Source organism: Passer montanus, unplaced genomic scaffold (assembly GCF_014805655.1).
Source record: "Passer montanus isolate IOZ18808 unplaced genomic scaffold, ASM1480565v1 scaffold15, whole genome shotgun sequence".
Taxonomy (NCBI): domain Eukaryota; kingdom Metazoa; phylum Chordata; class Aves; order Passeriformes; family Passeridae; genus Passer; species Passer montanus.
Genome location: NW_024362051.1, coordinates 11,473,801 through 11,489,820, shown reverse-complemented (window position 1 = coordinate 11,489,820; position 16,020 = coordinate 11,473,801). Strand labels below are relative to the sequence as shown.

General features: G+C 51.7%; 1 protein-coding gene across 1 annotated transcript; it reads right to left on the bottom strand.

Moving 5' to 3' along the window:
- Positions 1-5,812: 5,812 nt before the first annotated feature.
- Positions 5,813-10,928, bottom strand: LOC120498575 (pancreatic secretory trypsin inhibitor-like). The gene is made up of 4 exons (XM_039701515.1): positions 10,795-10,928; positions 9,229-9,269; positions 8,534-8,646; positions 5,813-5,955 (listed from the first exon to the last, which is right to left on the bottom strand). Exons 1-4 carry the CDS (start codon positions 10,847-10,849, stop codon positions 5,886-5,888), a joined length of 279 nt encoding a protein of 92 aa, XP_039557449.1. The 5' UTR covers positions 10,850-10,928; the 3' UTR covers positions 5,813-5,885.
- Positions 10,929-16,020: the final 5,092 nt, after the last annotated feature.

The following is a 16,020-nucleotide window of genomic DNA, read 5'->3' as shown; positions in this document are numbered from 1 at the left end:
GCACCACACAGAGCTGGCACTTCCAGCCCCTCCTGTCCTTGCTGTAAGTGGAGTGTGCCTGATGAAAGATAAAGGCCAGAAAAGTCGTGTTGAAGCATTGGCAGGGCTGCTTTGCTGTCTGCAGAACACTTTGGATGCTCCTCCTTTTGATAGGGAGAAATACAAACTATTGCTGTCACCTGACTTCTCTGTGACAGCTCAGAGACACTAGAAAGCAAAAGCTGAGCTCTCACTTCAAGTGTGCAGCTTCAGTTGTGGCTATTTGTGCCATGTCTGTGGTTATCAGGGTGGTTTCAGCCCGCCACTGAGAAGTGTCCACTCTCTTCTTTAGCCATGATCCCTCTCCAGCCCCTCTAAGCCCTGGGGACAGCCTCTGTGTGTCAGTGCAGAGCCACTTCCAGCTCATTCCCATACATTTGCCAAGGACAGCTTTTCCCTGCGTAGCCCGAGCTGTGGTTTAGATGACAGGAAATCTGCAGTTTTAAAAGCCTCCTTCCATTTCAGTCAGACTTTCCCTTTGCAGAGTATTAACAGTGTCATTTCCATTGGGGTGGAACCAATTGGTATTTCCTTCGGTGGCCTCAAGCTTGGCAGCGTGACCCTCTGCCACAGCAGTGCTGCTGTGCTGGGCTGGCAGCTGCCTCTCCACCATGACAAAACTGTTTGCTGGCACTCCTGACATCTCTCATTGAGGCTGTCACAACAGCAGCAGCTGAAGTGGCTCTGTACCCATCAAGGAGAGCAGGCTCTGGATCTCTGCCCTGCCCTGGGCACTGGGACACCTCTGTCTGCATCTTTTGCCAAAGGGCAGATCTGGGAGGTGGCACGTGGAAGCATCAGAGCACACAGGAGCCTTTCCAGCAGCAGATGGGCTCCCATGGGGTGTCTGCAAAGGGGAGCTCTCCTTGCCAGCCCAACAAATGAGTTTAATTCTGCTCCCCCAAAACAAGTCTCCTAGAACTGATCATGCCTCATGGAAAGTGTCCTCTGGCAGCTGCAGAAAATCTGAGGAAGGCTCTGCTTATTTCCAGACTGGAAAAACAAATCTGATGTTGAAAATGTGGCTAAAATAGAAGCCTTCTTATCAGGGGAATGTTGGGGAAGGCTGCAGTGGGCAAATGTGGCACCAAAGCTGACTCTTCCTCGCAGGCCTGGACACAAGAATGTTTTGCAACTACCAGAAATTCAGGGCTGCTTCTCAGCTTGGGTCTTGCATTTCACTGAAGTCCCTGAGTCCAGTTCTAAACCTGAATTCACAGTATGCTACCATGACATCATGAAGTCAAATGCCACTGGCAGTGGAAATAGATATTGCCTCCCAGGTGGGAGCTTCAGGAAAGTGCTCCAGAAGGTGGAGGGGGAAGGGCTTCCCAGGCTGAATTTTACAAGAATTTTTACTGGCAGAAAAGTCTCAATTTAAAGAAACATGTTTTCCTGATTTGAAAATGCTCCCCTGGGCCTTCTGTCCTTAGCTGTCTGGTTTCTGTCACTCTTGTGACATTCCTGAGGCTTGGCAGGACCCAGGGCTGCTTTGGAGGCACAGAGATGCGACCCTGCTATGAAAAGCTTCCACCCAAACAGCAAATCCTGGTGAAGGATTGCAGGAGAGATGCCCCTGGATGGCAGGAGGAGGGACATGAAGCATTGCCAGCTTCCAAACCACCTGCTCCTCCCGAGGATGTGCTGGTTCTCCCCGGGCAGGCAGGCTGGGGCTGGGCCCTGTGGGTGTCCTGCTTTCTGCAGAGCCCTGGCTGCCTCAAGCACTGAGGTTATTCTTGGAATTTCCCCCTTTGTCATTAAATTAATTGTTATTGTGAGCAGTGTGGCACTGGGGCAGGAATTGTGGCTCTGGGGCAGGAATTGAGGCACTGGGGCAGGAATTGAGGCACTGGGACAGGAATTGAGGCACTGGGGCAGGAATTGAGGCATTGGGGCAGGAATTGTGGCTCTGGGGCAGGAATTGTGTTGCTCTCTGCCTGAGCTTCCTCAGGGCAGTAAATGCCAAGCCCTTTGCACCATCCTTAGGGATTCTCCTCACCCGCCATGTGTTCTTGACCTTTTCATTTTTTGCCCTGGCTGAGCCCTCTAGGAGCAGCCAGAAGGGAAAGAGAGGGGAGGTGGATGGCTGAGCCCTTCCTCTGATTTGGCAAATCCTGTTTTTCCCTCGTTGCATCATTCAAAATGTGTTCAGGGCTCCAAACACATGGCCAGAAGCACTGCCCTGGGAAGGAGCCCGAAGAGCTGCAGCGATTTAGACAAAGAAACCAAGAACTGAAGCCATTGCTCCTGTCACTGTCCATTTTGCTTTGTCCCTGCCAGCTCACCATCACTGGAAACAACATCATGGAGACACAGGGAAGCAAGCTGGTGTCTCAGAAAAGTCAGGCTTGCTGCTGGCAGGACAGCTCCAGGCTCTGCTGGGGATCAGATGGCAGAGGAGCAGCTTGGATGAAGCATTTTCTTTCTCAACTTCAGGGAAAAAATTCTTATGGTGGCAGAAGACTGACTTTTGAGGATGAGTCTAAACTTTGCACCTGCACCTCAGATTTGCCCTTGTTCAAACCACAACTGAAATACGGACAGGAACCATTCCCTCCTGGCCACTTGCCACTGGTTCTGCCTGATGTGCCCTGCTGTGCAGAACAACAGAGCGGCCCCTGGCCTGCTGCTTCCCATAATCTCCAGGCTGATATGGACCTTGCTGTGAAACGGATGTGGCTGACATTTAGCAGGAGTGCCAGTTCTCATCAGAACAGTGCCTGGGGAGACGCAGGCTGTGCTCAGCCGCGCGGCTGACGAGACCTGCTGCTCTGCAGGCTCGGTCAGCACCTCACTTCATCAAAGAAACGCTCTTGGCTAGCGCTGGCTGATGTTTCCCAGAAATGGCATGGGCAGGAAAGATGTTTTGCTTGGCATAAAGTGGCCTCAGTGCACATTTCAGTGTTCTTCTGGGTAGGAGGAATCAACTGGGATGAGTTTGGGGCTAAGGTGGGTTTAGCCATGACAAAAAATGCAAGAGCAGTGAAAGAAATGTAGGGAGGATCAGTCTCCCCTCCTGCCAACCTCACTGGCAGAGATCTCCCTGGATAAAAGCTATGCTCCATTTCTTATGATGCAGCAGAATCAGCAATATCCCAGTTGTAGGAAGCATCCTTCCAGGATCCCCTGTGTGCAGAGATGTCAAGGCAATTCACAGTCCCAAGTCTATTTGGGACTACCACCTTTAGTGCATTAATTTTACATGTGGGCAAAGTGAGTCGTTTTTCATCTCTCCCTCGACTGCAGACACTCTTTGGCAGATCTGAGAAGAGGAGAAGAGGAGCCTGTGCTTCCCCCCCTCCAGCTGCATCTGGCTGTGTTTGAAATCTGAAAATCTGAAATGAGAACTGGAGCTCTCTCAGATGGATCATGCTTTATTATTATCATTAATTTTTTGGTGTTTGTTTCAGCCACTTCATAAAGAAAACTGATCTTTCTACCCACAATGAAGTCCAGGATTTCCTAAGAACAAAGTGCTGGGTTTGCCCCAAATACCAGCAGGAGGGCTATGAAGCTGTGAATCACAGGGAACCCCACGAGGGTTTGATCCCCAACTCCAAAGGCTCCATCCCAGGCCGTTTTGGGCTGACTCACGAGAGCCCTTTGGCACAAGCAGGGGAGTGCCCAGCTCTCCAGGGAGCAGCTGGCAGTGCTGCAGCCGGGCAGACACTGACACATCCTCCAGCGCGGTGACACCCGCCGGGGCCGCGCTGGTCCCCGCAGCCCCCGGGCGCAGCATCCCGCAAAGCTGCCAGCGGCTCCTGGGGACAGGGACAGGGAGGTGGCGAGGCCACCTCAGCGCTTCCAGCCTCCCGGCAGGGCTGGCAGGGGCAGCACCGCCCGCGGGGCCAGCGCCGCTCCCCGCCCGGCGGCCGCGCATCCCCCGCCAGCTGCGGGATCCAACTGCGGGATGCAGCTGCGGGATCCAGCTGGGGGATCCAACTGCGGGATCCAGCTGCGGGATCCGGCTGCGGGATGCGGCTGCGGGATCCAGCTGCGGGATCCGGCTGGGGGATCCAACTGCGGGATCCGGCTGCGGGATCCAACTGCGGGATGCAGCTGCGGGATCCAGCTGCGGGATCCAGCTGGGGGATCCAACTGCGGGATGCAGCTGCGGGACAGCTGCAGGATGCGGCTGCGGGATCCAAATGCGGGATGCAGCTGCGGGATCCAACTGCGGGATGCAGCTGCGGGACAGCTGCGGGATCCAGCTGGGGGATCCAACTGCGGGATCCGGCTGCGGGATCCAGCTGGGGGATCCAACTGCAGGATGCGGCTGCGGGATCCAGCTGCGGGATGCGGCTGCGGGATCCAGCTGTAGGATCCAGCTGCGGGATGCAGCTGGGGGATGCGGCTGCGGGATGCAGGTGCGGGATCCAGCTGCGGGATCCAGCTGGGGGATGCGGCTGCGGGATCCAGCTGCGGGATGCAGCTGCGGGCTCGGCTCCGGCAGCGGCAGCGGCGGAGCAACAGCGGCCTCCAGTGCCGGGAGCTCCTCCCGCGCTCCCGGCAGGATCCGCACCCCGCGCACAGCCGCGGGGCCACGGAACGACCTTCCGAGGGCTTCTTCAACCAGGGCAGGGACATCTTCAGCCAGGGTGCTCAGAGCTCCCTCCAGCCTCATCTTGAATGTTTCCGGGGATGGGGAGTGCACAACTTCTCTGGGCAGCCAATTCCACTTTCTCACCTCCTTCATGGCAAAAAACTTCCTAATATTTAACCTAACCCTCTAATATTTAACCTAACCCCGCCCTCTGTCCGTTTGAAGCCATCCCCCCCTCGTCCCATCACTCCAAGCCCCTGTAAAAAGTCTCTCTTGGTGTCCCTTTAGACACTGGAAGAGGCTCTAAAATCTCCCAGGAGCTTTCTCTCCTCCAGGCTGAACATTCCCAGCTCCCTCCGCCTGTCTCTGTAGATCCTCCAAGGTGATCCAGCCCTTGGAGTGTCTTCCCAGACTTGCTCTAACAGGCCCAAGTTTTTCCCATGTTGGGGACCCCAGAGCTGGGTGCAGCACTGCAGGAGGGTCTCATGAGGGCAGAGGGGCTGAGTCCCCTCCCTGGCCCTGCTGCCCACACTGCTTTGCATGCAGCTCAGGACAATGCTGGTTTCCAGGCTGCGAGTGCACACTGCTGGCTCATGTCCAGCCTCTCATCCACCAGCACCTTCAAATCCTTCTTGGAAAGGCATCTCCCATCCTGCCAGCCCACAGCCCTCAGGCCAGGTTGTCAGCGCCAGCAGCAAAGCTCACCAAGGCCAGTAGAGGGGAAAAAAGTAGAATTTTGCCAGGAAAAACTGAATCTTTTTGGTTTTCTAAGGCACTGGGTAGCTGTGACTTGCAGTACAAGTGTGATGCTCCTGGTGCACAGGGGCCATGCCATGGGGCACTGGCATATGGACAAGGTTGGAGATGGGTCAGCATGGATATGACTTATTGGGTTCTTTCTCCTGGCAAAGGCTCTGGGGCAAGGGCTTTAGTGCTCTGTATTTAGCAAATGCAATTTCAGGTCATGAGAATGCTAAAAATCTATTGCTCAAGCACTGGAAGTCTAGGAAAGGAAAACAAAATTCTTGATGCAAAAAAAGATCTTCCCTGTTCTGCCAGAGCCTGGATCTCTCTTTGGGCACATCCCAGCCTTCTCCCCGGGGCTCTGTCAGTAATTTGCTCACAGCTCTTTACAGGCATCACCAGAACAAACCCCATTTTTTCAGGAAGGTGCTCTAAGTGTTGGGGAAAAGGGGTTGCTGTGTGTGTAAGAAATCCCAGCACAAGACGTGGCGATGCTTCCATTTTATTGGGGTTTGAGCAGGTGAGGGGACAGCTTTGTGCTCCCATCCCTCATGTCAGTTTAAGCGAGGTTGTTGCGGGGAGTTTGGCACATTCCTCTGTTCTTGATGCGCACGTGGTCGCCTCTTTGCCTGCAAGAGAGGTTGAAAATGTTGGGGGGCTGCCCTCGCGTCCCTGAGACACGGCAGAGCCTGGCTCAGAGGAGAAAGGCAGAAAGAAAGGAAAATACTGCTTAAATCATCATCTAAGTGTTATTCACAGCAAGCCAGGCCACATATTCTTGACAGGGAGTTCAGGGTTACCATGGACATGTGTTAATTAATTCCAATAAGCTCAAGAGTGCTTTCTGACACCTCCTGGCAGGATAATTCACCTCCGTGCTGCAGGACAGCACTGAGACACCTCTAATGCCTGTCTGACTGCAGACAATAAAGGCTATGATTTTGTTTTGTAGGGTTTTAGAAACAAAAGACTGCCACACTTGGGTTTGGCCTGCTCCCAGCCTCCCCTCCTGATTGTTTCTGGAGCAAAAGTGAGGAAAAAATATAAAAAAAGGTACCTTAAAAAAAAATTATTTTCTTCTTTTTGCCCAATAGTGGACATGATTCCTCTGAATGGTTCCATTTTCACAAGGAATCATGATGTTCTCCTCTTTGGCAAGACAGATCCATTTCTCAGGTGCGTTAGAGAAATGCTGGTAAGATGATTTGCCTTTTGCAAAAAGCATTTTGCATGCTGGTCACAGTGAAGTGACCAAAGGCGACAAGTGAGCCGCTGCTGCCACAGGGACCCGCCAGATGCTCAGTTATTCCCTGACTCCTCGCAGGCTTCCAGCTCTTGTCAGGCCGGTTGCACACACAGAACTGCAAATGACACTTCATCCTGCCTCCTGGCTGAATGGTCCCCATGGACCAAGGCTTTATAGATGAGGACACTCCGTTTATCTCTCCCCCAAGACTTTTGGCACCAGGGAGCTTCAGAGTCCTGAATAAAGCTTCAGGGCCCGGATGGCCCTGGCCAGGAGACCAAAAGGCTGTTCCTAACCTCAGAATTCCATCACCTGGGAACAAACAGGGGAGCTGCAAGGCTCAGGGCTGTGACCCACAGGAGCAGCACGTTTTTTTCCACTTGCAGCTGCTCAGAGCTTGCACAAGCAGGAGTTTTAGGAGCTCTGGGAATGCAGTGCCTGTCAACACAAGGTGGATGCAGCACCAGCTTCTCATCCATCCCATCCCATCCCTCCTCTGACTCCTGCTCGGCTCTGAATACACCACCAGCTCAGTCCTTCCCTTTCTTGTACCCCAATTTGCCTTCTTGTGAGCTCCCACCCCCTGTGAAGCTGCTCTCTGCTCTGGGGAGATGGAGCATCCTGGATGCCACAGCTGACTGTGGAGCCTTCCCTGCTCACTTTACCCTGCTCCTGGTCCATGGCCAAAGCCCTAATGATGTTGTGTCTGATGAACCTCCCACCCCCATCTGTTGCACAATTCAGGGACAGCTGGTGCTGGGCTGCTGGCTTCCAGCAGGGTCATTACCACCCTGCCAGGCCGTGCTGGGTCATTAACTGTGGTGCCTTTGCTGAGGAGATCCCACTCAGCCTCTCTCTGCCTGACTGCACCATGCTCAGCCCTGAAAGGTGAACCAGCACTTGAGCAGAATATGTGGCAGCAGCCTGGGTTAATGAAGCAAAGAGGGGACAACCCAATTGACAATATTTATCCAGGCTCTTTTTTTTCCTGGTGATCTGGATTCTGTTCCTTGCTCCTGCAGAGTTAGCAGGGAGGCAATGCTCCTGAAAGCAGAATTTGGCTCCACAAACCCACAAATCCAGAGAGAGAAAAGCTGGACTTTGAGCTTCTGCTACAAATGTCTCTGCTGATGGCAGATGGCCTGTGAGCCTGATCACCAAAAATCCCTGCCTACACCAGGTGAAGTCGAGGGTGAAGCTCCCTTAGCCCTGCAGACTGGGGCATCTGGCTCCAGATAAGACTCAATCTTCCCAAAAGAGATTTTTGAACCACTTAATAGCATTGAGTTGGAAGTAATTCCTTCACTTGTCTGACACAGAGTGCTTCCAATGTATAAATATATTTTAAATTACCTAGGGCCCAAGCCAGATGAAATGTATCAAGTCTTGCCAGAGACACCCTTAGCATTTGGACCTGGCCTTCTGCTAGAACAGTGCAATCTGGCACCAGCACAGCTTAAATATAAAACTCATTCTTAAAAATACCCAGAGCAAATTGTGTCCTTTCATATGCAGAGAAGACAGAAAGCAGAGCTCAGCTATAAATTTCTGGGGTGAAAAAACACAGTTTTTTCCTCAGCCACCACACATCCGAGGTCATCTGGAAAAATATTCTTCAGCCCGTGTGCTAGATCTGGGCAGACTTGGAGGACTTTGCCATTTGTCTGAGATCCTGGATGCCTGCCAGCTCTTGCTGCTGTTGGCAGCTGCAGGTATGGGGAGATTTTTTGCTTGTGGGCAGCGTGTGTGCTGTGAGCCACACACACTGGCCCGTTCCTCAGCTGGAGTCCACATGCTCACAGCAGCTGTGCAGGAGGCCAGATCCGTGCCAGATGTGCTGGGCTCCCTGCCCAAGCTCCACCCAGCTGCATGCAGACAGCTTTCTTTCTAGGAAATCCCAGATATGTGTGGTAGCCCTCATCTGTGTGGCATTTGGACTTGCAGCAGCTCCAGATACTCACAGGTTGTGAAGGCACAGCAGGCACTCGTTGCTGTACAGGAGGTTATCCGTGCCACAGATGGGGTCAAACTCCCTGGTACACCCTCTTCCCAGGTTGAAATTCTCACAAGAAGGCTGGAGACACAGAAGGTTAATTTTGAAAATGTTAAGCCTGTTCTCAATTTACCAAAGGAGCTTTGCTTTCCCAGAGAGGTGCACATTTTGTCTGTCTTCACAGCCCATCCTCAGAGCTCTGCTGTGAGCTCTCAGAAACACTGGGACCATCTGCCACCGTGTCCCTTGGCCAGCTGAACTCCACCTGGCACTGCTGCACGCCCTTAGGAGTTACAGTCTAGAGTAAATAGTGCTCCGTGGGCACTGCCTGAGCATGTTCTTCCCAGTTTTTATTTTTATGCCACAGCAATACCTGTCCTCACACTTGCAAGCCAGAGACTAAGGGGACTCCTGACTTTCTTGGCAGGCAACAGCAACATTTGGCTTTTTAGGAGCTCTTCTTTCAGTGTTTGGGGGAAATGCAGTGGAAAACCAGTATCATCACTGGGATTTTGCTGTGGCACTGCAGGTGGAAGGGGCTTCCCAGGCACTGGCATTTTTGGGCTGTCAACCCACTCTGCCTCACTGTATTTAGCAATGGTGGCTCCCCAGTGTTTGAGTTAGTGCTGTCTCCCTTGTGCTACACAAAAGAGGAAACTTCACCTCTGTTCCTCTGAAAGCAGCTGCTTCCATCTCGGCGTTTCCTAGAGGAAGAGGAGAGAGAGAGACAGAGAGAGAAAGAGAGAAGACACCTTAGCACCCATGACTTGAAAGCAGCTGCTTCCATCTCGGCGTTTCCTAGAGGAAGAGGAGAGAGAGAGAGGGAGAGAGAGAAGACACCTTAGCACCCATGACTCGGGCTGGTTTCAAGGGGGACAGAATAAAGGCAGCTTAGGCTGAGGACTGTATCTCTTCACTCAAACACCTTTGTCCTAGAAAATATTTTTTTCCCTTGGATCACCCATGTTTTTCAGCTGAATCCTTCCCTGCTGTGTCACCCTCCTTCCCCTGGCAGAAACACTGTAATGGTGCAAGGCCCTGCCAAGGAAAAATGCATTCTAGAGATGTCACCTGCTAGCTGTCAGGGAGCTAAGGTGGCTTTTGTCCTGTCTTAGCACATGTTCATGAGGACCTGAGAAACTCCTGCTGACACTGGACAGGTGCTGGAGTAAATCCAGGGTGATTTTTCTGCTGTTATTCCATTTTTACCACAAGCAAGCACAGCAAAGGACAAGTTGTTGAAAGTCTCTACTAGAAGGAGAACCTGAGGTCTCACATCAAAGCTGGTGGGATCAAGCCATGAGTTTGGGCTTCCCCATGGAGAAACTGGCCCTGAGCTGGCAGCTGGGATCACAAGGGTGGAACACAGGGTGGGTGTGTTTTGAAAAACAACCTGAATTTTTTAGCAAAAAGAAGAACTGAGAAGAAGATCCTGGGTTTTTTATAAACCCAGAAGTCATCTACATGGAGGATTTATACTACATCTGCATTAACAACCAGCACAGCCCATTAGCAGTGAAGCATTTGGTGCTGAGGAGCTGGTAGCCACACTGTTTAATATTTCAAGGGTTTTACTTTGGGCTAGCACTGGTCCAGACCCAGGAGCTGCAGCTCACTACGTGCCCAGTTCATCTGAAATGAGCCCAGGTTTTGTGCTCAGACAGCCCTGCAATGGCAGCCTCTGTGCAGTAAACAGGATGACAGAGGACCTGCTTGAGAAGCACCCTCCTGTTTGGAATGAGCCCACTAAAGCAGGACCTGAGGAGCAGCAACAGCTCATGTTCTCATCCCTCTGCACCATATGGGATTTTGAAAACACAGTTGGCTTAAACATTGGCTTTGGTAGTGAGAGCTGCCTTTTCCCTTGCATAGATTCATTTCCTGTCTTCTTGGATTTGCTTTTTTAAAACCAGAATAGCACCTATTCACTCTGAAAGGATCACACTGTCCTAGAAATCACCAGTTACAGGACAAATCCTACCCCTGAAGAAAGAGCAGCAGGTCTGTTCATTTTTGGGAGCACGTTCACCCTTTCAAAGCCTTTGTTTTGGGTTTGCCCACAGCCAGGTACAGGTTCAATGCACGTTGGCCATTGCAGCATTCCCTGCCCAGGGCCACAGCAAGGTCCCAGCACCAGCTGCTCTCTTCCCACTCTCACCTTCCCATGTGGCAGACCTGGGAGCTTTAGCAAGGAGAGGAAATAGCTCCTAAGCAAAATGTTGGACTCACCTTGGTAGAAGAAGAGTGCCAGGGAGAGGAGCAGGAAAACACCAGCTGCCTTCATGGTCGAGGCGATGTTTCACTGAGCGCAGCAGAGAGAAACTGGGACACTCCTGGGTGCCTCAGAGATCCTGTCTCTGGCACTCTGCTGGGACCTTTATACCTTGCCCCACTCCTGGCACCACAGCACACAGCCAGCTCCACCCTGCAGTCCTGTGGTGACAACATTCAGAGCACGGGGACAGAGCCAGGTGGCAACTGGCGCATTGGAGGGCGCAAGGATGAAAGCCTCTCCCAAGCCAATGGAGGAAATCATCCTTATCTGCAGCAAGGACTGGGCCCTGTCCCAGGTGTGGGGTCAGCCCTGGGTCTGCACTCCTGTGATAAAGCAACGTTGTACAAAGAACCAAGATTGGAGAAATGGGCAGGACAGCAAGGGAAGTGCAGTTAGCAGCACTGTGGCTTTGACTGATGACCCTGCTGCTGCCACGTGCAGGGTGGAGCTCTCTGCTGAAGCCACCTCTGGGTGAAGATGGCTTTGATCCACACACCCCTTTCCTGCTGTGATCCACAGAGCAGAGCCAGGGGGCTGCAGCTCCCCTTCCCTCCCTGGGCAGGCAGGAATGGGAGCAGGGATTGCTCTGGAGAGCACACAGAGCTTGCCTGTGCCTTGGGCTTGCTCGTGGCTGCAGATCCAGTGCTGCTGTTTTGACTGCACATCCCTGATTGCAGACAGCAGCTGAAATGAGCTGCTGGGTCGGACGCTGCTCCCTTCCCCTCTCCCTGCCTGCAGCTGGGAGTAAACCCTGGGGATTTCCCACAGTTACACCACCAGTGGTGCATTGCAGAGAGTGGATCAGTCCCTCGGGGATTAGAAGGATTAATTAATGTTTCTAAAGCACTTTGATATCTCAGCCATAAATCACTGGAGAAGTGCAAAGCAAATTATTACTAATGGGGGCTTATGACTCAAAGACAGATTTTTAATTAGCTGAACAGGAAAAAGTCAATGCCAAGAGCAATTCAAGGAGCTGTTTGAGAGGGAGAAATCTCAGCTCCATTGGCAGCTGCTCCATTGTCCAAAGGATGCCCCATTCCCAGCGTGGCTCTGGAGGGTGCTTTCCCCTGCCATAAACATCTCTTTTGGTTTTGCTTCAGTGGTCATGGGGAGATTCCTCCCTCTTGACTGGGTTTCCCTCTGCTCTCCCTGGGCTGACCTGCAACATGAGGCAGAAAGAACTTCTCCTAGTGGCATCTGTTATTTTATTAATTCAGAGTAAAGCTGGCTTTGGGTATGACCTGCTCAGCAGCTCTCAGGAGATGGGGTGGGTGTTAGTGGACCTTTGAGCACAGGCAAAAATCCTTTAGCATGTCTGGGACAATGGTTCAGGTGGTGTTATCACCCTCTGAGGAGCAAGGGAAGGAGGGATGATAATTTTTTATAGCTAAAAGAGGTTCACCTCAGTCCAACACTGTCCCCTGGATTTTCCCTCTTCAATCTAAGACATGTAAATAGAGCAGTACTGAAAAGAATTTCTCTGATTACCCATGTTTGGGGCATGCCCACTCCTGGTAAAACACATTTTTCAGTTTTGAGATCCTTGCTGTAGCCAGGATATGTGATAGCTTGGATTGTCCAGGAACAGAAACGTTTTTTCTCAGATTCCTTGGAAACATCCAGGCGCATTTCCAGACTTGAGCTTGACGGGTACATCCTCACTGTTTATGCTCTGCAGGTGGCAACTGTGTTGGCTCCTGGGACATTTCAGGGTGTGTAATGCCATGGTTTTCTCCTTCCTCCAGAAGTCAGAGGCATCCAAGCACAGGCAGGCTGCTGACCTTCCCCTGCCTCCTGGACACTCCTCTCTTCATCCTCTTACTGCTGAGGCTCCTGATATCTTTGCACTGGCTGATTTTAATGTTCCCAACTGCTCCCATAGCTGGATGAGATTAAGTACTTTGCTACTGAGGAAGGTTGAAGAAACTCCAGATTATGGAGTGCAATGGACTGAACTTAATTATTCCACAACGAATTGAGCCAAACCAACAGACTCAAGGGCAGTTGCCTCTGCCAAAAGAAGATTCCAGCACAGGCTGCAGCTGAACAGCAGGCACACTTGGGTTTTAATGCAGTTTCTCCATTACAAATGCTCTTCCTCTCCAAGCATCTCCACTGACAGCTGTGTCTTTATGAGATGCCTTCAAAAACAGGGGATTTCACGGCTCCTCTCTCCTGATTGACAACAATTCGATATCCTTCAGGAAAATCAAACAGAAATGCTTGGGGCTCATTTGACTGGGGAGGAATGAAAAAGAGCTGCGAGCTGCTACTGCACTGGGTGCTCCTGGTGCCGCCCTCGGCAGTGTGGGCTTCCTCAGGATGTGTCACCTTGTCAGAGCAGCGTGTTCCTCCAAACACATCAGCTGGAGGAGTGCAGAGAAATGAGTCAGGTGGCTCTGCCAGCCATGCTGTGTGACTTGCTGAGCCTGTCGTGGAGAAATGGAGGGGACAGGCGGGTCCCAAAGCAGGGGTGGCATGGGATGGTGTCCCCTTGGCCACCTTGTTGGGTGGTGGCCACCACACGTGGGCACAAGGTCTCTGCAGTTGCTGATGGTGTGGGTGAGGAGGCAAGTTGAACTGCCAGGTCTGCCTCCAGGTGGAGCAGCAGGAAGAGGTGATTCTCCTTCTGCAGGATGAATTTCTGTATTGTCTTTTGGCCAAACCTGAGTGTTTTCAAGTTGCATTAATTTCAGTAGTAAAGTGTTGCAAAGGGATAAAAAATTGCATTGCAGGGCAATTAAAAATATGGGAAACTACCTATTTCACTGTGATGATCCCTCCATTACAAGCTGGAGGATCCCTTGTTATAACCAGGGCTGGAATTTGGGTTTTTTTGTGGAGACTTGATGTACAAAGAGAAAGCCACCAGTGCCCCCAGGAAACCAACAGAGTCACCAGTCAAAAGCATTCAAAGATCACAAACCAGACCCAGATGATCATGAATCACAGCTTAGAAACCGCAAATGGTTCTTAAGCCTCTTCCAAATAATGGCTTTTCCCAACAAGCTCATTAGGGGTGGTTCACATTTTCCAGCCTTCTCCTGAAGCAGAGAGAGGATGGGCTAAAGCAGGAGCAGAGCTCCTTGTGCAGTCCCAACCCCTTTCACCAAGGAATGACCATGACCAAGACCTGCACCATGGCCCTGTGCTGGTGGCATCCCTGATATTGGTCTTTTGTGGAGGTTTTAGGGACTTTCCTTGGGATTCATGCAGCACAGGCACCAGAGGCTCCTCCATGCTCAGGATCTCAGCAAGGGGACTTTGCTGCTGCCCTGCAGTGGGTGGGATGAGTGAGATTTGGAGAAAGCCTGATGCAAATGTGAAACCTAGAGATGCCACAAAAGCCAGTTCCCAAGATGCTCAAAGCTCTTTTGGGTCCAAAATGCTGCTTGTGTTGGATTTAAAAGTTAAAATGCCTAAATTTGTGTTACCTGCCAGGCCTGGATGTTGCAGGTGTAGCCAAGACCTTGCCCATGGTATTCTAGGTGGTTTTGAAAGGTGTGTGAGACAGACCAAACCCTTTTGCATTAGCAAGGTGAGAGCAGCGTGCAGGGATCAGCTGCTCCTCTGTCCAGGGAATACTGCTCAAGCACTGATTTTTCCTGCAAGAAAAAAACCCCAACCCAAACCATAATTTGGTCGGTAGTGATTTTTGTCTTGGATTCTTTCCCATTTAATGCTGAGAAAGCTATTCTGTTGCTTTGGGTACATGGGAGATATTGAACATTCTGACAGTTTAGGAAAAGGGATTCTGTGAGTAGCTGCTGAGGAAGCATTACATATTTTCTCCAGATGCAGGAGAATCTCTGGAGCCCAGGACAGCATATCAATTTGTTTTCTCTTCTGTTCTGGAAATCTTGGACTTGGGACCTCTGGTTTCTGGGGAGGGGGCTGGGCATACCTACAGGATAACACCACCAAATCATAATTTCTACTTTTACTAACGCTTCTGTTTGTTATTCTTCAGCAAGGGCAGCGTGTCCATGAGAGAGACCTTTGGAAATCTGCAGGCATCTGCAGCTTTGCCTGAGCCTGGGTATTGCTGACAGCATGTCTAAAGACAAAGACATCCCATAAATCAGAGCTTGTTGGGTTGTTCAGAAGAGGCCATGACTGGATGCCAATCAAATGCTTCCTGAGGAGGATGATGAACGTGCTGGGGACAGGCTCTGTGTTTGGAAGGGTTCCTGGCTGACATTGGCTGGGGTGGAGTTCCCAGCCTGGTGTGGAAGCTCCCAGCCCAGCTCCTGGCCTGTTTGCCTCTGCTCTCCCACCTTTCAGTGGCACCAAACCCCACGGGCTCAGCCCATGGAACCCCTTCCCTCCTCTGATGTGATTTACTGGGTGATGGCACGTGGCTGCTGGGAATGACTCTGGACTGTGGTAGCTCTGGTGACCTTGGGGCTCTGTCCCTTGCAAATGGGATGCTGGGCCAGTTCAGGGGGTGCCAGCTCCTTTCTCCCCTGATCTCTCATGCCCCTCTCCTTGGGTCTCTTGCAGGATCTCCATGGGATGGAGAGAGAGTCGATCCCTCAGGAGCTGAAACCTGGAGCTCTGCTTTTCTTGCTTTCCCTGGCATTACCGAAGAAAAAAGGATCATTTTTTCCCACTCCTACAGAAAATGCCAAAAGCGAAGTATTCCTTCATAAAATTGCTTCTTTATTAAATCCTATCTGCCTCCCGCCCCCACATCCCACTGCCCCTGCGGCTGCCGGGAGATCCAGGGCAGAGTGATTAAGCACTGCGGCTGATAATTGGGCAAACACAGATTTCAATCTCCTCCAGCAAATCACTCCCCCTTTCTCCAACTCGAAGCAGCACCCTGTGCCCACTCCCTCTTCCACGGAGCTCAGCCAGATGGGAAGCATATGGTCCCTGTCCTTTCGGGGTCACAGACTCAGGGGGGATGATCCAGTCTAATCTGTCCTTCTGCTCAGCTCAGGCAGCTCTGTCTCTGCTCCCAAGGACCACATGTCCCTTGTCCAGGGCTGGATCTCACTCTGAAGTGTGTGTGAGGTAACTTAAGAGCTGGTATGAGCCACTCTTGATAAGGATCCTGGATCTCCAGTGCCTGGTGCTGTTTGCATACAAGATCCCTGCCTGTCCACTGCCCAGGGAAGCTGTGGCTGTTCCATCCCTGGAAGTGCTCATGGCCAGGCTGGACAGGGTTTGGA

Coding starts and splice junctions, on each gene's coding strand:
- LOC120498575 (XM_039701515.1), bottom strand. CDS start 10,849: ATGAAGGCAGCTGGTGTTTTCCTGCTCCTCTCCCTGGCACTCTTCTTC. Junction 9,270..10,794: donor GGCACTCTTCTTCTACCAAG/GTGAGTCCAACA, acceptor CTCTTCCTCTAG/GAAACGCCGAGATGGAAGCA. Junction 5,956..8,533: donor CTGCTGTGCCTTCACAACCT/GTGAGTATCTGG, acceptor CCTCTCTTGCAG/GCAAAGAGGCGACCACGTGC.